This window comes from Sebastes fasciatus, chromosome 19 (genome assembly GCF_043250625.1).
Source record: "Sebastes fasciatus isolate fSebFas1 chromosome 19, fSebFas1.pri, whole genome shotgun sequence".
Taxonomy (NCBI): Eukaryota; Metazoa; Chordata; class Actinopteri; order Perciformes; family Sebastidae; genus Sebastes; species Sebastes fasciatus.
Window position 1 is genome coordinate 19,713,382 of NC_133813.1, and position 21,559 is coordinate 19,734,940.

General features: G+C 41.3%; 1 protein-coding gene across 6 annotated transcripts in view; it reads left to right on the top strand.

The window, feature by feature from the left end:
• The window catches only part of strbp (spermatid perinuclear RNA binding protein), a 99,828-nt gene extending 79,352 nt beyond the window's left edge, over window positions 1–20,476 (top strand). For 3 of the 6 annotated variants that reach the window (XM_074617235.1, XM_074617236.1, XM_074617233.1), the window contains 9 exons: window positions 1–106; window positions 863–946; window positions 1,600–1,808; window positions 3,116–3,268; window positions 3,495–3,629; window positions 4,243–4,383; window positions 4,840–4,984; window positions 5,792–5,845; window positions 12,684–20,476. In XM_074617235.1, coding sequence (XP_074473336.1) covers window positions 1–106; window positions 863–946; window positions 1,600–1,808; window positions 3,116–3,268; window positions 3,495–3,629; window positions 4,243–4,383; window positions 4,840–4,984; window positions 5,792–5,845; window positions 12,684–12,778 — 1,122 coding nt within the window. In that variant the 3' untranslated portion in view covers window positions 12,779–20,476. Of the gene's footprint in view, window positions 107–862; window positions 947–1,599; window positions 1,809–3,115; window positions 3,269–3,494; window positions 3,630–4,242; window positions 4,384–4,839; window positions 4,985–5,791; window positions 5,846–8,993; window positions 9,079–9,126; window positions 9,616–12,683 lie in introns of those variants that run through there. The other 3 variants (XM_074617238.1, XM_074617239.1, XM_074617237.1) reach the window with 3 other exon arrangements.
• The last annotated feature ends 1,083 nt before the right edge of the window (window positions 20,477–21,559 follow it).

The following is a 21,559-nucleotide window of genomic DNA, read 5'->3' on the forward strand; positions in this document are numbered from 1 at the left end:
CACTCTCTCAGACTCATGGCGTTCGGACAGATCTACAAGGTGTTGGAGATGGAGCCTCTTCCCTCAAATAAACCATCGCAGAAATACCCTTGGTCTGATAAAGAAGGTGTGTCTGCTCAGTCTACCTCACGCTGTGTTTCACTGTCTCTCTTTCCGTCCTTGTTAAGCTTTCAGTCTGTATGTGTTGTCTTTCTTAATCTGTCTGTACAAAGGCTTGTCCGTCATTCTCACATAAAACCTACAGCAGTTCAGGCAGAAGGCTTTCGTTCATAGGTCGGACTTGCCATCATATCTTTTCGCACATGACGTGACCTTTCTGGATGCATTTGGTGTTTTTTCTACACCCCAGCACTGACAGCGCTGTCAATATTGCTGACATGTGAAACACCACAAAAATATGTTTTGCCTGCTTTTTTCCACTATATATTTTTTTTGGGTGTCTTACCAAAAACACAGTAGCCTTGGTTGAAATGTCTTGTGTGTGGTTCACGCAGGAATGTTTCTGCTTTTGTTCACACGAGAGAAAGTTGGCCAATTTTCAAATGAGCTCGAGCCTTTTGGTGCCTCGTGACGCTGACATGGAAAATTGCCAGAGCATTTGCAGATTAAGGTGCATGTAGGAAAGGAGCTTATATGTCTTCCTCATTGTTTGACTGTTTGCGGCTCTCTCTGTCTGCTCTGTTTATCTTGTCTGTGAGCTTATCCATCTTTATGCTTCTTCTCACACGGTGCATGTTTTCTGCGCCTTTCTTTTCCGTCACACACAAGTGCCTTTTTGTGTGCGTTCATATAAACATCTCCTGTAGTCACTGATTGATTAGTAACTCTCTCTATGTTTCTCTCCCTCTTGCTTTCTCTCCAGGCTTAGGTCTGAAGAGGCCATACGAGGATGGAGCGATGGATGACAAGGACCTCATCAAGAAGATGAAGAGGAATCTGAGGAAAGGTATGAGAAGGAGGGAAAGAAAACAATGGCAGGGTTTTATTACTTATTTCTAATGCTTTTTCTGTTCACCCCATTATTTTAAAGCTGGAAAGAAAAGCAAAACAAAAAGTTCCATTCAGCATTGGATTGTCTTTTTATTTTTAATCAAAGCACTGAAAACAAAGCAGCACAATGCTCGGAGATGGAAGTAATCATACTCTGTTGTCTGCAGACAAGCATCGCTTCTTTTCCCCGTCTCTGTTTTTTCCCCTGTCTGCTTCTCTCCTCCTTCCATTCCATGGAGGCAGATCAATAGTATTGATCGCTAACGTTTTAGTAGGCCACCCAACCATCCCCAGCTCTTTCTTCATACAAGGAGAAGATGAACCACGACTAATGGAGACAGAGAGGCATTTTTTAGATATCGGCAAACAGGAGGAAAGTGATTGAAAGAAGAAGAAAATAGAGAGGCACCTTTATTCATCATGAAAACAGCCGGCGAGGGTGCTGAAAACCTTTTAGAAAAATGTGATTTATTACGTACAGTATCTCTGAATTGGCTAAGTCTGTCCAATTTCGTCTGGATAATTGGTACACGCCCTGCAAAACCTTATTAAATCTATCCTAATATGCTCTACTTTCTACTGTAACCATGCCCCCTCCATTTCTTTTAGTCCTAGACAGTAAAGCCATAGACTCCAACCAGCCAATGAACGCCCTGATGCGGTTGAACCAGATCCGGCCGGGGCTGCAGTACCGCCTGCTGTCCCAGTCGGGCCCGGTTCACGCTCCGGTCTTCACAATGTCTGTGGATCTGGACGGAACCATTTACGAAGCGTCCGGATCCTCCAAGAAGACCGCCAAGCTCCACGTCGCCGTCAAGGTAAGGAAGGAAAATGAATAAAAATGATAAAAGTCCTACGAATATCAAAAAGAGAGATGATTCTTTTTTGGCTACCTGAAGAACTTTCTAAGCTCCAGCTTCAGCCGAAACCTGCGTGTATCTATAAATATGGTTCTGTCTGTGTGTCTGCCTATTGTGTGTGTGCGTGCGTGTGAGGAGGGATGGAGGTGGGCAAATCCATGTAATCCCAAAGTGGTTGTGAACAAAGAGGCTCTCCAGAGCACAGAGCCGGGATAATCCGCTATCCGCTGCATTCCCATAAAAGGCTCTTTCTCCCCCTTTTCCATTCTCCTCCTCACTCACTTTCTTTCTCTCATGTACTCACCTTTTGATCTCCCCTCAGTTTCTCTCTCTCTCTCTGCTCTACTCTCTCACTACATTGGCTGGTTCAGCAGCTGTAACACAGTCACCCATTTGGATCAAAAACGTGTCATTCTTCTATTATCTCCTGCGTGCATATTGTTCTGAGTCACTTTGCTGCTCTGTGTGCTGTCGAGGACTCGCGGTAGACTGGTGTGAATCTGTACAGCCAGTGTATTATAATGGCTTTATTGTAAACATTGTGTGAGTTAGATTACCCTTTTTATTGCTGCGTCCAGTAGAATTTGTTTGTTAAAATATAGTAATTTGTGTCATCAACACATTTACGGATGCGGTTGTTATTTCCTGTCTATGCACTGCTTTACATTCTTATTGCCCTTGGGAGCAGCTCTCTGCCTTTATGGCTGATAATGCCAATAAAGTCTGTTCGAAACAGAGTCGTCACACGCAAAGGGAAATGAATATAACAGTGGGAATTTGTTCTCACATTGCAAAATCTATCTCATCCCATTTATTGTGTTATTTGGCATGGCCATTTTCAAAGGGGTCCCTTGACCTCTGACCTCAATATATGTGAATGGAAACTCTGAGATGAACAGAGTCAAAACTGTATCTTATTAGATAAAACAGATGTTGACAAACTGCAGAAGGGCCTCTGGTGATTCCCACCCTTCTATTTTACTAAACCTACAACATCATCCCCAGATTGTGTATAAGTAGAGTAGTAAGACAATGTTGTTCTTTTATTTTAGTAACTTTGGATTTTCAAATCAACAAAAACAAAACACAAAAAAATTCATGTATACATTTAGGCCTGTACAATAGCAGCAAAATACAAGTTGTTAAAAAATTGTTTTGTTGGTTTTCTATTCAGAACGACCGTTTGTGCTTGGTATCCACACATTGAGCTTTAATGTTTTTGTTTGACGTTTATTTTCTACTTTATCATCATCATCCCTCTCTAGGTTCTCCAGGCGATGGGCTACCCGACAGGTTTCGACTCAGACCTGGACCCCATGAGTTCAGACGAGAAGTCGGACGGCGAGGGGAAGAGCGAGACGTCGTCACACACTAGCAATAACCCAAAACACTCCTCGGACAGTTCAAACACACTGGAGGTGAATGCTGAATGCTTTTCTTAAAGTCTAATTCAGGGAAATTTAAATTGTAAGTGATTAAAACTGAACAGTCTCTCTGGTTTAAGGCCATAAAAGGGTGTCCAAATTTTGTTAAATCTTCACCCTGCTTCAGTCATGCCCTTGCTCCTCCACATCACGCTTTGTCACCCAGGTTTTTTAAAATGCTCTTAAATTAAATTACTTTAATAATCTTTTCACTCCCCAGGTGCGAACTCAGGGCCCCATACTGACGGCGAGTGGGAAGAACCCTGTCATGGAGCTAAACGAAAAGAGACGAGGCCTCAAATATGAACTCATCTCTGAAAGCGGAGGCAGCCACGACAAACGCTTTGTTATGGAGGTGAGGGCTTCATGCACACACACACACGGACTGACTCTGGGAAAAGATTATAAAATATGTACACATGTAAAAAGAAAAAGTGTGGAGCCATGTGGTAATAAAAAAAAAAATCTAGAATAAGTACACTTTAGCCAGGGGGAGACGCATACAGAGGCTAAGCCACACACAGACACTCACTAACAGGCTGATAACCAGTAGCGTCAATCAGTCAACTTGGTTCCTGGAGCAGGCCTGTTCTCTGTGGGGTGTGTTGTTTTCCGACATGCATGGCTGCTCCATCGCTCTGCTGATTGATTAGCAAGCCCGCTTGACAGCAGGGCATCGCTAAACAAGCCGTCCTGTTCAGCCAGACTCGCTCGCTGAGTTACTGATGACTGATAAACGCATGGGTTTTGCCAAAGCTATTGTGTGATTGTTAGTTTTGACAGAGCTGTAACATAAAATATGAAACCGCTAATAGAAATGCTAATTAGAATAGAAAATTCATTGTGGAAAAATTGACTTTTCACCAGATGCCCAAAATACAGAGTGTTCCTTCTGTCTGACTCTAATCATAAAGCATGTTTTGATTAATAATTTACATTCTGTGTGTGTGTGTGTTTGTGCATGTAAGGTGGAGGTCGATGGGCAGAAGTTTCGTGGGGCAGGTCCCAACAAAAAAGTAGCAAAGGCCAGCGCTGCTTTGGCAGCTCTGGAGAAACTCTTCTCTGGTCCCAACGCAGCTGCAAACAAGAAAAAGAAGATATTGCCTCAGGTGAGGAGATACACACACATACTGTACTGTACATACCAGGAACAGAGGGCACTGCTTCAGTCTGTGGCGTTTACACACACAGAATGAAACATATAATCAAAGCAATCTGTTACTCTCTTCCTTGAGAGCTGAACTGTCAGTGCAGCTTTAAAGAGGATGAAGTTTAAATGTCTTTTGTGATCCCTAATCATCTCTGTAGAGCTGTGGGACTATTTGTCCATCCATCAGTAATCAATGGCACTGCGTTTAACAAGTGTTTAATCAGATCAATACTTGACAGTTATCAGATCTCACACTTATTTAGTCAATGAGCCTGTGTGCCAACACATTTGTGTGTGTGTGTTTTATGCCTTATTTCTGTGCACCATATTTATGCAGACATGTATGTATATCTATGTATCTAAACACTGTGTCTATCTTTTATATCATGGATGTTTGAAACACACTTACATATAGTGGGTCTGTGTTCAGACTAAAGGAGCCCTGGCCGCGGCAGCAGCAGCCTCAGCAGTAGCAGCTCAAGTAGCCAGAGGAAGAGGAAGAGCAGCCCTCGCGAGAGGAGCCTTCGTCAGTGCAGCCGCACCTGGATTCGTCACGCCAGGTTAGTGAGAGGATAGTTGTTTGTGGTTTTGGTGTTTTTTACTGAGGCAATACACAGTTTTTGATATTTAAAAAAAAAAAAAATGATTATGTTTTTTTATATTTGTGGGTTGGTGGTTTATTTTTGGTATATTTCAAGGGCCATTTTATCAGCCTATGAAATAATTAGGGCTGTGTATTGGCAAGAATCTGCCGATACAATACGTATGATACATTCAATATATTGCGATACTGTAAACAAGCAAGGCGATATGACATATTAACTGTCATAGTATAAAGACATGTATGAAGATCCCACCACCATATGCATTAAGTAAAATAAGATGACATTTTTTATACAATCAGATCAAAATCACAAAATAAAATATCTTTTATATACATATATAAATACTTGTTTTTTCTAGAAATAATGCAGTTATTTGTACAGCTGATATTTTGATGCATTGTACCATAATACTATATCATGTAAAAAATGTTGCCCATCTTCACGTCAGGTTTTATTGAACGTGAACGTATTCTTGGCCCTTCATTTAGATTTTTAATCAGAATTTGATTGATTTTCAGTTTGTGCTAAACCTCCCCTTATATATGACCCTGTTGTGTGAGAACGTACAGTACGTTGATCTTGTTAGGAAGGAGTGTACAGTAGCTTCCACTTAGATCTCTTAACCTGAACCCATGACTGTCTGCTAGTGTGCAGGATGTCCAAATGTCATCTAAACTTAAAACTTAAAATGTTGGAAAAAATACAGCTTGCAATTAAACACGTGTGCAATGGAATAAGAGCATGTAACCTCTTCCCCAACAGGCTTTGGGACACCGTATGGCTACAGCCCTGCTGCAGCAGCTGCTCCTGCATACGGTACGTGCTTCTTGTTTGTTTTCCCTGTCAACTCCTTTCGCCCTCCTTCTATAACCTTCTTCCACCTTCTCGCCTCTCTTAATCAAACAGTTCCCTTCTAACACAACATACCATAACTGCTAACCACTAGTGGGTAAATTAATTCTCCCTTTCACTTCAATTTCCTCCCCTTTTCTCAAAATAAACTTGATCCCATTCTAATCTAAGTTTTAGGGTTTGGCGCTGACTTTTAGTCATGATTAAACAAATCTTATACCTCTTTGTTGCAAGCAAATCTCTCTGTACTTTGGCTTATTGTCCGCCCGCCACTTGTTTGTTAATCTGCTTGTTGCCACTCACTTCCTCATCTCTTATGGTTGGATCACTACTCTGTCAGTAAAGAGCTGCTGTCAGTCTCAAGCTCCAAGAAACTGATCATAAAATCACAATGACACACACACCTGCACTTCTTGAATGAAAACAGAAAAGAGTAGAACGATAAAACAGCCACCTCTTACTAACTATACAAGCTTTTCCTGGATTTACAACAACCCTGACATGCTGCCTTTGCTGCCGTCATCTTCATTTCTGTTGAGATTAGCAGAACGCATAGTGTGAGTTCCTCACTTTACCCGCTGTTATTTAAGACAGGGTGGCAGCGCTACTCCTGTCATGTTACTCCTGCTAAGGGGTTTCCATTTCCTCGCTGCTGAAAGTGGCCGCCGGGCTCTCTCTCACACATGCATAGGCTAGAATCTATACTAGTCCTTGACCTTTAACAGCATAAGTATTGGTGCAAAATTCACTCACACATGCGTCCCCTCTGTCACACACAGTCATATTTACCTCGACAGACTCGGCCTTGTGTAGCATTGGGAGGCCTCTCTGTCCATCCTAGAGCTTTGAGCTTGAATGGGTCTTATGTGCTAGGAGAAACTGATCTGGGGCCCCAGGCGGACGTCTAGTACCCCCCTGAGACCCCATCAGCCCTGAATATGAAGCGCGCCTTAGTTTTTCTGTTTATGATGGAGCTGGAGCTCTGCGGTCGTTTGGGGTGTTTCGTTTCGGTCACTGACATCCGCACACTTTTCACATGTTCTTGTGAACGGGCGCGGCGCTTACAGAAATAGTTTCTGCTTTCATCTTTTATTATGTTATTCCTTCAAATTTACAAGTTTGTTAAAGGCCATGACATCCAAAATAGTTGAGAAGGCATTCAGTAGGCTGCTTCAAAAAACAGACGCTTAAATGCATCTTCTGTGGGGGTGATGGAGCATAAATCGTTGTGTGCATCTCTGCCCCCGTATCAGAGTAATGTCACGTATCCTCGTGGGTGATCATTCTGCTTGAGCTTTAACCTGAGTTCTAACCTCCCACAAGTAGGTAGGAAGTTCAATTTGTGTTATACAAGTTCACTATGTTAGAAAAGATAGACATGAAAAACAGAATTATACCCAGAATTAGGTACTGGAATGAAATGTTTCATCCTCCCAATTTGTGTCAGCACAGCATGTGTGTGGAGACCTTTCTGTCCTGCTCTCTGTTATGCTTGGCTTCTCACTCAGTGGTTTCCAACTGTGTGATCAGAGACTTTATATGGCAAATTTGAGGGAAAACACAAATATATACAAAATATTAGATACACCTGCTGTTAAGGCGAGTTAAGGTGAAAATCTAATGTTTTCTGTGTACACTTGACTTATAATGCAGAGCTGCAGCTTAGTGGAAGAATAAGAATGAGAGATTGATTTTTTTTTACATTGAATAAATGAACGGAACAGTGTTTCGGAGGATCTATTAGCAGAAATTGAATATAATATTCATAACTACATTTCCATTAGTGTATAATCACCTGAAACTAAGAATCGTTTCGTTATCTTAGAATGAGCCCTTCATAGGGAGCGGGTCCTCCGCCATGTTTCTACAGTAGCTCAGAACGGACAAACCAAACACTGGCTCTGGAGAGAGCCTTTCACGTTTTTAAGTTTCCTGAAGTCCACCGTAGTTCTCCGACACGCTTGTGAAACTGTCTTTGGGTTGGACCCACTGGGTCTTACATTTCAATCAGAAGGGAGAAAAAAGGCACATGAAAACACTGGGAACTAGTCTTTTATATTTTGGAAACAAAGCTTTCATCCTGTTTCCTGCTTTTTCAATGTGCACTGGTACCCGTTGCTGCTTTGGGCTTTCTTGTTGGCAAACACTTAGAACATTAGATTATATAGCACACAACATTAGATCATACTGTAAAACAAAGAACATTATAGAACATATTATTCCATAGCTCTTCTAGAAGGACCACTTCCTACATTACAGGAAAGTAACAACAACAACAACTTCTTCTGCTCAACCGTCTCCTTTAAAGGATCATTCCGCTTTATTACAACTTGGGTCCTAAATTAGTAGTATTTTTGTCCATCATTCCTATCAGTAATAACAACATTGTACTCCCCAGGTTTAGATCTGGCAGAGATCTGGCAATGTGACATAATTAAAGAGAACCAAACCCCAGATATGCCAAACTTATTTGAAAGAAAAAACAAAGGCAGATGTTTCAAAGTTGACATGCGCTACTCCGCAATTAAAACCTGCAGTAGGCAGAATATGTTTGGCATCATTGGAGACAGCAGGCTCCAGCTCGGCTTTGATTGGTTGTTTTCCTCCGGTCTGTGAAATCTTGCAGATGCCGTTAGGAACACCAGAGGACACAGAGGCACATGATTTTTTTTTTTGTCTCATGTACTACTGTCAGGATATAGTGACCGTCACATAAAAATATTTTTTTTAAATCATATTTGCTCCAACCTGCCTACCCCAGCTTTAACTTGAAGAGTTCAGTGTTTTCCTAACCAATGGAAAAGATTGCTAAAACTACAGAAATAAGACCAAGTTGTAATAAACCAAATCTTTAACTTTGGCCATTTGTTTTCTTCTCTTTTTAACGCCGTCTCTCTGCCCTTCTCGGTTCCTCTAACCACCGATGAAGGACACACAATCCTGCCTGTTCTCACACACTTCCCCCTTTGGGAGCCCTGTTTGCGTAGTGCGAGGGCTGTTTGTTGGACCTAAATGTAGCGTAGCGTAGTGTGTAGCGGGAATAGAAACACATGGTTTATTTTGTTGCCCTGGACTCATGCAGAGCTGTGCTCTTCTCATGTCTCCCCTCTAGGTTTGCCCAAGAGAATGCTTCTGTTGCCTGTCATGAAAATGCCCACCTACTCCGTCCCCCACTACCACTTCTTTTAGCACAGGAGACACACACACACACACACACACACACACACACACACACACACACACACACACACACACACACACACCAAACGCTTTTTCATACATACCAAACGCTTTTTCCAAACCGTACAATTCGGGTTTTTTTAGAAGGGAAACTTTTTTTTCTACAATATCAATGACGGGGAGAGGATTAAGGACTTGAGCTGAAGATTTATAAAAGCGATTTTTTGGGGGGGGCTTTTTTGTTTTCTTACTGTTTCCAGAAACTTTTATGAATATGAAAAAATACTGCAGGTTAAAGTTCTTAAGAGATAAACAAAAACTTGAAGGATTTGTACTGTGAATTGTGACCTCGTTCTTTGAGTCTAAATTATATATATATCAGCCTTTTGTTATTGTTTGTTCTTTGATAGGAAGAGGAGAGCCTTTTGCAATATGATACACACAACGCACACACACTCTCTGTAAAAAGGAAATAATAATGAGCCGTGTGAAGGATGTATAGGAGTAAATAAATAAGAATGTTGAAAAATGAATAAAGTTTATCTCCTATAAAAGCTGAACACTGGATTGTGACTCTTTAGAACAGTTATGTCTGTTCACATGTGAAAGGATTTCTCTGCGCATAATACTGTGACCTTAACTTACATCAAGCTTTAATATTCCACCCTCATACTAGGACGCAGATTAAATTTCCATCTTTCCACGTACCTCAGGGCGTCTCGTTACATCCCTTTGACCCTCAGCTTATCGATATTCAGAGAGAAAGGCAAGAAGACAACGGATGAATTCAGAAAGCTCCCATCAGATCCTGCATCTTGCATTCAGCTGCACGATCCCATTACGCGGATTAATATTTGGCGGATTTCCCACAGCTATCAGCGGTATCACCTACAGCATATATGCAACGCCTTTTATAGGTTGTCACATAAACCGACTACAGCCTTTTTGCAGCAGCAATGTTAGAGCTAAGCACATAAAAAAATTAAATAAAGACTAATACTGCATCTGTATATCCCTATATTTGTCTTATCAGACGTCACAGAGCCGTTAACACTGCACATCGACCACAAACATTACAATCAAAAGCAGCAATAAGGGACCTGCATGAATTCAAACCTCACTGTCGGTGTGTTCTATGTTGTTGTTTCATTATTTCAGTATCATTGCTGTATTTTGTTGCTTTTGCATGTTTTTTGCTCAACCGTTGTCAAATCAAAATCAGCACCAACTGAGCCGCTGCAACTTGAGCTCAAAAGTATCCCTCTAGACTGAGTCTGTGTTTCAAATAAAGATTTAAAGATTTAAAAAATGATCTAATGTCACAGGTAAGACAAATAAAAATAGAAGAGGAACTTGGCTAAAAACTTTACAAAAAAGAAAAATGCTCCCAACATGCTAGACACGCTGGCCCTTCACCACGTCTCGGTCATCCTACCAGCGAGAGATAACCCCCCTGACGACGTCTCCATGGTTACAGCTATGAGGCGCAGCCATTGGATGAGAGGACCCAGTATCTTATCCAATGGTTGGTTGAGCTCCATTGTGTTCTTTTAAAACCTTTCAAATGATATTTGTCTGACATCACCGGAGCTTTATTTCAATCTGAAATGATTGAAGATTGATTTCCAACTCTGTGTATATTTCTGTTATTCTTCTATTCTGTTCAAGGTTGAATTCCTTTCAGTGCACAAAGAGCTGAAGCCCAAAGGGAGAACTGTCTTACCGGTGTTGGATCTCATTTTCAGTCTCTACATCTTTGATTTAATATTTGTAATAAGGTTTTTCACTCAGCTCCTACTGGATGTTCATGACTGGAATAGCTGTGAATTATTAAAGGAATTCGGAAGTTTTGGGAAATTTGGTTCTTTGATTTCTCGCCAAGAGTTAGATGAGAAGATTGATACCACTCACTCAAATATGAAGCTACAGCCAGCATCCAGTTAGCGTAGCTTAGAATAAAGACTGGAAACGGGGGCAAACAGTTAGCCTGACAGAGCCTGGCTGCTTCCCCCTGCTTTTGGTCTTTATTTTAAGCTGAGCTCACCGTCTCATGGCTTCATATTTAATGACAGATATAAGACTGGTCCGGTATCAATCATGTAAAGTTGATTTGAATTTATCCATCCATTTTCCGCTGCTTATCTGGTACCAGGTCGCGGTGACAGCTGGCCCCCCCAGGGACCTTTTCTAGATCCTCCTGGTGGATCGTGTTCCCAAAACAGATTAGATATATAATCTCTCTGGCATGTTCTGTGTATATGAGTTGCTGCCCCAAGTATTTTATTTATATAGCCCAATACCATAAATCACAAATATACCTCAAGGGGCTTTACAATCTGTACAGCATTACGACACCCTCTATCCTTTGACCCTCCATTCAGATAAGGAAATACTTTAACTGGGAACCAACAGAGAAGGCATCCCTCTTCCAGGACGGACAGACATGTAATACATGTCACATGTACAGAATAGAACAAAATACCAAAAATTATAATTTGGAAAATCAGGATGATAATATTTAGGGCTGTCAAAGTTAATGCGATAATAACGCGTTAACGCAAATTCATTTTAACGGCACTAATTTCTTTAACGCATTTGATCTTTCGGAGGTTGTAGCGGGGGGTTTTAAAGCTACAGTGAAGGTATTTATATCATATGAAACCAGAAAAAGGAATCCATTTGTAACAATTACAGTATGACATACTAGCTTGTCGCGAAGGAGGTTGAATAATGCTCCAAACGTGCACAACATTTCGCAAGGAAAAACTGTCATGGCCATTTTCAAAGGGGTCCCTTAACCTCTGACCTCAAGATATGTGAATGAAAATGGGTTCTATGGTTACCCACGAGTCTCCCCTTTACAGACATGACAACTTTATCATAGTCAAGTCAGCACACTGACAGCTGTTGTTGCCTGTTGGGCTGCAGTTTGCCATGTTATGATTTGAGCATATTGTTTTATGCTAAACCCAGTACCTGTGAGGGTTTCTGGACAATATCTGTTATTGTTTTGTGTTGTTAATTGATTTCCAATAATAAACATACATTTGCAAAGAGCAAGCATATTTGCCCACCTCCATGTTGAGACAAGTATTAAATACTTGATAAATATCCTTTTATAGATAAAAAAAAATCTGCAATTAATTTGCAATTAATCACAATTAATCACGATTAATCATGGACAATCCTGCGATTATTCGTGATTAAATATTTTAATCGACTGACAGCCCTAATAATATTATCTTCTATTTTAACTCTCTGTAAGAAAGCTAATTATTTTCTTTCCCAAAATGACGAACTATTCCTAATCTACTGGACATTCCCATATAATGTAATGTTATTAATGCCACCCAGGTAATACTCTTTTTTTACTGGAACATTTCCAGTTACTGTTCAAGTACACTTGAAGTAACCTTGTCCCAAAAAAAACAAACATTATTGGATTTCTTTGTCCCTATGGAACTGCCTCTGTGTAGGCATTCATTCGTTTAACCCATATTGTTGTCACAGAAGTGAATAAAGATTTATATATAGCAGCATAACATTGTGTTTTATAGATCTCTATATATAGATATAGTAATCTCTCCTGCTCTCTTTGTCTCTGTCCTTCATCTCACTGCAGGTGGTCTTTTCATTGACAATCCCTTCTACCAGCCTCGGACCCTCGCTCCTTTTATCATTCACCTGGGTCCCCAGGATCTCTTCTCTGACTTCTAGAGGCAGCAGGTTGTTGGATACTCTCTTCACACTTACCTGTCCGTATACGCAGGACACCTGTTTTTTCTGTCCGTCTAAGCGGGCTGCCTTTCTATCCAGGTGACGGACTCACAGAACCAAAACTGTTTCTGTTTGATCAGGTCCGCTGGGAAAAAAAAAAAAGCCCGACAGCAGCGTCCGGAAACTATCTCACCTACTGACCGAGAGGCTCATAGCTCCTCTCTGTGTTTTCTCTACTCTCCGCCCAGATTATCACTTCAGAGGAGAGAAACTTTACACGAAGCAATACTCTGATTTTACGAGAAACGTTCAGCTGCGACTGTGCAAAGGCTGGGCTGAACTTCTTTCTTATAGCAATACACCAGAACTCCTCTCTTCGAGCTTACTTACTTGAGAAGATGTGAATGTCCGACGGAGTTTGACCCAACACAGCATTGCAATAGCTCATTCTGATTGTATATTCATTGTATGTGTGTGTACGTGTGGCTATAACATGACTATATACACATATATGTATGGTGTATGTTTCTATAACGATGTGTTGACAATAATATTACTATACGATGATGTATTTATGTAAATATTCTATAAAATATAACTATTGTTGGTATAAATTATTTTAGAATTATAAAGTGAGATGTAACTGTAATATCACAGTATAGCTTTCTTCCAATTTTATATACACTGAGCAATTGAAGCTAGTTCTAGGAGATGCAATATTATCTTTGGTATTCCTATTAACCTGTGCTGTTAGAATAATAATGCTTCCTTCTTTCCTTCCTTCCTCTCCTTCCTCCTCTATCTTTGATGTCTTTCTGAGCCTTTCTGAGCACGCTCTCTGCTGCCCGAGGTTTGTTTACGTGGCCCGGACCAGAGGTGCTCACTACTACTGAACACACTCATAACCTAATCACACACACACACGCACACACACTTTTTTCCTGTCAGAAAGCACATTTTCTATAGTCTCACTGCTGGCAGGGAATACAGTTGTTACAAATACAGTACTGTATGTGTATAGTATGTGTATACTCTGATGTACGCGCTCCTCCATCTGCCATTAACACGTTAGCGGACTCACCCATCAACACTCGGTACAATCGTCAGCTCTGTCCCGCTCGCCTTAGGAACCAAAAGCACAGCTCACTCGCACTCCTTCTTTCTGCAAACACACACATTCACACACACCCTTCCCTCCACCCTCCTATGGCAACCCTCTACTGTACGGACGTGATGCTGCTGGTGGCAGATACAGTGTTCTTACACAATGGGAAAGACACAGCACAAACTACTGGCTAACTAATTAAAGGTATAGCCCAGCAAAAATCTTCAAAAGCAGGGCTTTGAATTGGATTTATGACTTTGATTGGAATATGCACATTTCAGTGGTTTGGCGATGTCACCCGTAGGTCTCTGGAGGGATGAGGTTTTATGTTTGGCTAGCTTTGCAGGTCACTGATGCCAGAAAATTTGAGCAAAAGAAACCTGGCTAGAGCTGAGGTGGATTGAGGAAGTTTCGTCTAGGGATGCACCGATCCAACATGCCCGATCAGTATCGACCACAGCAATCTCTGGCCTCATGTTACAGTACATTAAAGGGGACCTATTATGCTTTTTTTATTTTCATGTGCATACTTGTATTTGGGGTTTCTAATAGAATTTGTTTGCGTACTTTAATGTTCAAAAAAAGGTTTATTTTTCTCATATCGGCTGTGCTGCAGCACCTCTTTTCACCCTCTGTCTGAAACGTTCTGTTTGAGCTCCTGCCCCGCCGCCCCGAAAATTTCAGTTTGCTCTGATTGGTCAGCTGGCCCACTGTTATGATTGGCTAACCAAACCAGATGCTTCAGACTCTGCTCCAGCTCGCTCGATCTAGCTTTGTTTGAAGGCGTGCCAAACTAGCCGCTAGGCAAAATGTGTTACTTGGTGACATCACCATGTTACAGAAGAAAAGGCGGGACTTAATGCAAGTCGTTTCAGGCAGTTCATGAGCAGTGTTTCTGTGGGGGAGAGTAAAGAGTGGGCTTTGTAACTTTGCAGACCTTTTACACGCACAACAAAATATAGAATGAAAGGGGAAAAAAACAAAAAAGCATAATAAATCCTCTCTAAAAGGATTCCGGCAGATAACCTGAGTTGAGGTATCGGAGTTGAGAGAGAAAAAGTTGGATTGGTGCATGCCTAGTTTCAGCCACCGTGGCAAGAAAACAGCCTGCAAAACCTCTGTGTAAGACTAAATATTTTCTTAATGGAACAGTGATTCTGAACATTCCACCGCGGCACACTTTTGAGGAAGCAAAATTAGCTTTCGAGGTAAAAAAAAGTACAGTGGAAACCTCTTATAGTGATCACGTCTTTAAATTGATCACTATAAGCGGATGATTATTATAAACATTTTTTTCTTTATTTCTCATGCAGATTACCATTTAATTGACATTTGTATATTTCACTTTCTTTTTCCCGTCGTGATTTCAATGTGCACGCAGCACCAGCTTCAGTTAACCAGCCGGAAAGCAGACGGGTTACTGCGAGGCAAAGTATCATGGGAGTAAAGTTTAAAAAAAAAAATAGAATTACTGTAGTTTTTAATTTTTATTTTCCATATGTTGTCACGCATGAAAACGGACTACTTGATTACTGTAAGCGAATTATTTAAACAGCATTTGTATTGGAATGATTCTGTCGCTAGCTTTTTGATCTATATATAAGCGGTTGATCACTGTAACTGTGATCACCATAAGCGGTTTCCACTGTATTTGTATTTTGAGACAGAAGTTGGGTCTCTTTGCAGATTTGAAGCCTCCTCATGGCTCATGCATCAGTTAGTGTTTCTGCAATTTAAGGCAATTCTGCACTGGCTAGTCACAAGGATGTTGAACTGCTGCGGAGATATTTGGGGAATGGAGGAAATGGAATTTGGCTGGTTATCATTTTTAGTCTGAAAATACATGTATATTGCACTTAGTAGTTGACTGTGTAGTCTTAACGCTGTGGGTTTAACGCTGCTATAGTAGTAATTAGACTGAGCGCTGAGATATTCTATTTAACTCTAAAGTGCTTTATGTATAACAGTCTAATTTGGGGGTATTGTTGGAACCAAACAGGTGTCACAACACTGTTCCGATAGCAGTCACAGACATAGTACTCACTCAGCGCTGTGTGGGCTTTCGGCAAATTTCTGCGGTGCTTACATGCGTCTGAGAGCTCTTCATCCGTTATTTATTTATTTTTAGCCTTTAATAGAGACAAGGTGTCAGTCGGCAGCGGCAGAATCGAACAGCATGTGCATCAAAAGGCTTTGATTATCCTCGCGCTCGCCTTGATCTGGGCGCCGGTTTGATCTCCTGTGTTTGTGTCGGCTTTGATTCGACAAAAACGACGTCTGAGAACGAGACTCGCTCAGGCCCCCGAAGCCCAATTTTTTCGAGACGATAAGTCAAATTAGAGTTTGTGATGCCGCTGAGCTGACAGCGACAAGAATTTGGACAGTTTTACTGAAGATGGAATAAAATCCATCAAGCTGTGATTGTTAGGTAAACTGGAGGATATCCTGTTTCCTCCGGTTGTGTGTCGGAGCGTTGAGGTCAAGCACGTAAGCTCTCGGCCATTTGTGTTTGAGCAGCTGGTTCCTCAACTTAAACATCCACACAGTGTGCTGTTATGTGTTATAGCAGGAGTCCACTCCTATGCCCCATGTGGTAGCCACTGTGCTCCCCGTGAACCATCAAATCACGTCGTCCCATCTCCTCCGGGAGAGGAGCTGCTTTGCAGTTTTTCATTCTGGTGTTGGAATTCACGTGGAGGTGAATAACTTGGAGCTTTACTGTGTGGAAACAGACCTTCTCTATCGGCTGAGAATTTATCCTAATTTCCCCTCCGTCTCTCTCTCTCTCTCTCTCTGCCCCCGTCCCCTCTGTCCAGATGGCCCACATTAATAAGGCAGACAGTCATACCTCAGTGAGCAACCTTTTCATTTCCCCTCAGACTGAGCAGACACGCAGGAGGAGTCACCCTGACTACTGACCCTGTCCTCTTGGTCTGTTGGCTGGACGACTGCGTTCAGAGGAAGGGTGGCGGAGCGAGAGCTCAGGGAAACGCAGTCGGTCTAGAACTGGCACACAGGCGGTCTGGTGGGATTGTAGCGATTGGGGAGTTGTTGTCTTCTAGTTAGGCAGAGGTCCCACGTGTGTGTTTCTTGTTAGGCTTTACAATGAAATGTGAGGAAAAACAACATTTTACCGCTACCTTAAAGCCCCTAGTGGTTTGAGTAGAAAAATAAATAAAAGCATCCATGCTGTTTGTTGTCTAATAGGGATTACTGAAGGGGAAAAAAAAGACATTTTCTTGTTCTTTAAAAGTACTAGTGCAGTTCCTGTTCAAAACATGCCTGTCCAGAATGGGCCGAATGCTTGTCCTGTGGTGTTGCTGCTTGCAGCTTTCTCGAGAACCGCTCATCCAAAAAACTTCACACTCAACACTGCGCTTCCTTGGGTCCTGAGCAATACACCTGCCATGATATAGTCGCGTCACACACCCATGTCGCGGCTACTCATAATCCGACACCGATGAAATACACTCTGGTTCACGGGGGGAAAAACACACCCAGGTCGGGGTTATTCGCAATCAGAAAAATCTGTGAAATACACTTACAGGAGGTAATTTCAAAATAGGCGCATCAGTTGCTTGCTTTGACATAACCACTGTGGTTATAAAGTAGAGCTTGGATTTAATTAGCGGAGGTATTTTGCTTGCAGTAACATTATTAGTGTTATAAGTTCAAGTCTTACACCAGGGATGGGGAAAAAACACACACTGGTGAAATACACCTTGGTTTCATTCTGCTTCCAGTTGGCTATCCATTATTTCATTAATATCGAACATGTCCAAATTGCACAAAATTCGACACTGCACATCCCCAGCAACACACCCACCGAGTGTGACGTCGATTGGATGAACGGTTGTCAAGACATGTGTGTAACAGACAGACAGAGATGACTTGCTTTCTAGTTTGATATATTTGGTGATGATGTAGAGAAAGCGTGAGAAACAAGGAGGAGAGTGAAACTAAAGCTGCTCCGTTCACAATCCATACAAAAAAGCTTTATTCAGTACATGCAGAAATCATCAGTCAGATAGTTTCCAGCTGTGTTTCCCACACTGTTGATGACAATACCAGCCGTACTCCACTATGAACTGTCGCAGAATAGAAAACATTACTACATTAGCCGTATCTGAAGGCTCGGAGAGTTATGTCCACGTGGATAACTTTTCTAGAGAGTAATGCTTGTTTGTGCGGGGACTCGAGTCCTGTGAGCTTTTCTGATGGATGTTCTTCCTGCTCCCCAGAAATGTCTCTTAAGAGATCACTATGAAACAGGAAAACGTGGCAGCCATTGTAAACATACACACACCCTCCTGCATCCACACTTTTCCCAAACACCGCCTCTCCGCAACAACTTTCAATCTAAAAAGCACAAAACACACACGAGCAATACACCCACACATCGTTCTCAGGGCCACCTGACACACACACACACACACACGTGTATGCAAATAGACACACATGTAATCATATATGTAAATATCTAAGCACTCACCGACAATAACAGCCGAGCACATCGAGACAGCGTGGCGTTCTTCGCTCTGTATATTACACTTAAGATTGTACTGTATGTAGTGAGAATCACACAAGTGGTTAGGCCTTGTTTGTACTTTTAGGATTTGAGCCATGTATAGCTGAGAAAACACACCGCCCCCATTTGTTATCTCGGTGCTTTATAACGGGCTGTCCGTAGCACTGTATGTAAAGGATTTTACTTTTGCTTTTTTGGAGCGGTTATCTGTGAACAACTCGAGCTTTGCTGACAGGAGAAAAGAGGGAGGGGAGAAAACTTTTTTTTGGCAACATATGCAGGAGCTTTGCGCATTTAGATCTGAGTGCTTTGGCTGCCAGGTACCGTCAGCTTTTTTTTGGACTCACTTTGAAGACTGTCGAGCCCAGTTTCCCTAAGGCACCTCTTCATCCCCCCTGCCAGGTCAAAGGTTAAAACAAGGAAAGCGAATGATGCAGAGATGCTATTGGGAAATGGGTTTCGGATTTGTTCTGGGATTCATCCAGACACCAAAGACTCTTAAAGCCTTTGTTGCACAAATCTGATCATCCCGGCAGTCTCAGAAGTGAGAAACCAATACGGTAGATGTGATCTGATATTCGCCAATCTAGACCGTTATGAAATATCAGGTAAAAAGAAAAGTGTGTAAATAAAGAAAAACGGTGTCTTGCTCATTCTTGCATCACCACAGAGAGTTGTGTTTTAAGTCTGGGAGTCGTGCTAAACTTGTCTGGGAGCAGAAGGAGAAGAGCTGCAGAAAGAAAGAGCCGGAAAGTCCAATCCGCGAGTCGCCCCCTGAACTCTGCAGGGCAGCAGAAATAGATCCGGGATCACGTTTCGACTGCCGAGGCAAAGCGAACCAGACTAACTGCTGAACACGTCATTCTCTCTGGGTGTGTGTGCATGTGTGTCGTGGGGGGGGGAAATGTGTGTTTTTGTGTGTTCGCCTTGCAAGCACATAAACCGGAGGCTAATGGGGGAAGCTATTTCACACCCATATGCACGCATACATACACACAATATTGCAATTGCAATAAGCATGTCGTTGCATACTTCCTGGTCATGGTCCACCTCCTGATAAAACGATCGAAGCATTTTGGTTGGGAATGTACACTGTCGTTATAGTGATTGTAGAGTAGAATGTATTTACTCATAGAAAGAGTAAACTTGCTTTTTTGTAGAGAAGCATATATACAGAATATATATGGATACATACATATATATACATCTATATATCTTTTGAACTACTTGTGTGTGAGAGTTGTTTTTGGGGCGCATCCACCCTTTTGGATTCACATTTCTTCCCCCTTTTTCAATTTTTATTTATAATTGTTCTGACAAAAGTAGCGTCTTACGAGTGATGAGTGTTTGCTTTTTTTCTGTAAATATGATTTTTTTAATTTTATTTTATTTTTGACAAAAAGGGGATTAAAAGAGAAACAGTTTTACGATGCCGCCTGTGAAACTATGAAGTGATTATCTGTCCACAGAATCTGTTTTGATCCATGAAATTATCAAAGTATAATGTTTGTGAAATGTAACGATGAACAGGGTGGTGAGTGAACGGAGGCCGATGACGGGGTCATTTGAACTCGCTGTGTTGATCGTTTTGATTAGTAGCAACATTCACAGCGGTGCTGATCTGTGGTTGTCACTGTTTTTTGACATAATCTATGCTTGACGAACTGAAAATAAATCTGAGAAAGTGCTGAATCTCTACATGTGAGTATCTTTTTTAATGGTCTCTGAGAACTGAAACTGATGAACATTCGCATGACACTACAGGACACTATACAAACTACAGAAAAACACGGTAGTATCACCACTAGGACTGCAACTAAAGATTATTTTCATTCTCGATTAATCTGTTTATTATTTTCTTGATTAATCGATTAGTTAATTGGTCTATAAAATGGTGAAAAATGTCAATCAGTGTTTCCCAAAGCCTAAGATGACGTCCTCAAATGTCTTGTTTTGTCCACGACATTCAATTCACATTCATAGAGGAGGAAAGAAACCAGAAAATATTCACATTTATGAAGCTGGAATCAGAGAACTTCAACTTTTTTTCTTAAAAATAAATAAATACTCAAACCGATTAATCGATTATCATTATATTATATGATCAATTAATCGTTGCATCTCTAATCAGCACCGTGTAAACAAGTTGGAGGAAATAACAGCACATACTATTTACTGTTAGCAGAGAGAGAGAGACATCTTTCTTCATTTGAATCCATTTCTTGAAGCATTTAAAACAAAGGGTACATGTCATGTTTTGAAGAGAACACAGAGAGACAGAACATCGCTAAAAAGAAAGTAGAAATCATAAGAAACAATCATTAAAATGACATTTACTTTGTAAAAATAATAAAACCGTTCAGATTTGGGCCCCCAGCAAATGACTGAGCTGATTTTGTAAACCACAGAGTCTGCACACACTGGCAAATTGGCAATTTTTATTATAGTTCCTCCTGTGCCCACATTGTTAGTGCTACATTCTGACACCGAATAGTGATAATACTCGTGTCAATCTATAATCGCGGACTCAAGGTTATGAGCGATAATTGGCAAGTTTGTTTAAGAAGAGTTTCAGCACACATGAGCTGTCAGTCACATTTAGAGCGGCACTGCTGACGGCTGAGTCCAAGTATCCGGTGACATCTCCAGCAGTCAACGCCACCAGCACACAGCCACGACTGCCAATCATCCTGCAGAGAAAAGAGTGTGTGTGTGCATGTGTGTGTGTTTTCATAAAAAAAAGAACAACTGGAATAAAAGTGCTTTTTGTCGGAAAGAAAGCAAATGAGACGGAGAAGATGAAGATGAAACTTGCCGATGACAGTTATCCTGACAGATTAAACCCTGCTCAGTAGATATCAGTGCCAGTGGATTGTGTCAAATGTGGCAGTTCACTTTTTTTACTCCATCTATTGTCTTTTTATAGTATATTCTTTTCCGTTGAAAGTGACAAAAATGAGGGCAATGTGGATAGAAGTGTCAAAAATCTTAACTGTAATGCTACGTTTACATGCCAACACCCATCAACATGATGAATACAACAAAACAACCATTTAGAGTAAAATGGCGGCGGGCCCGGCAGCTATTCTGTCTTTCTGAGATTGTTGCGGGCTGAGCTAGAGTGAAGATACTGCATCTCAAATTTATC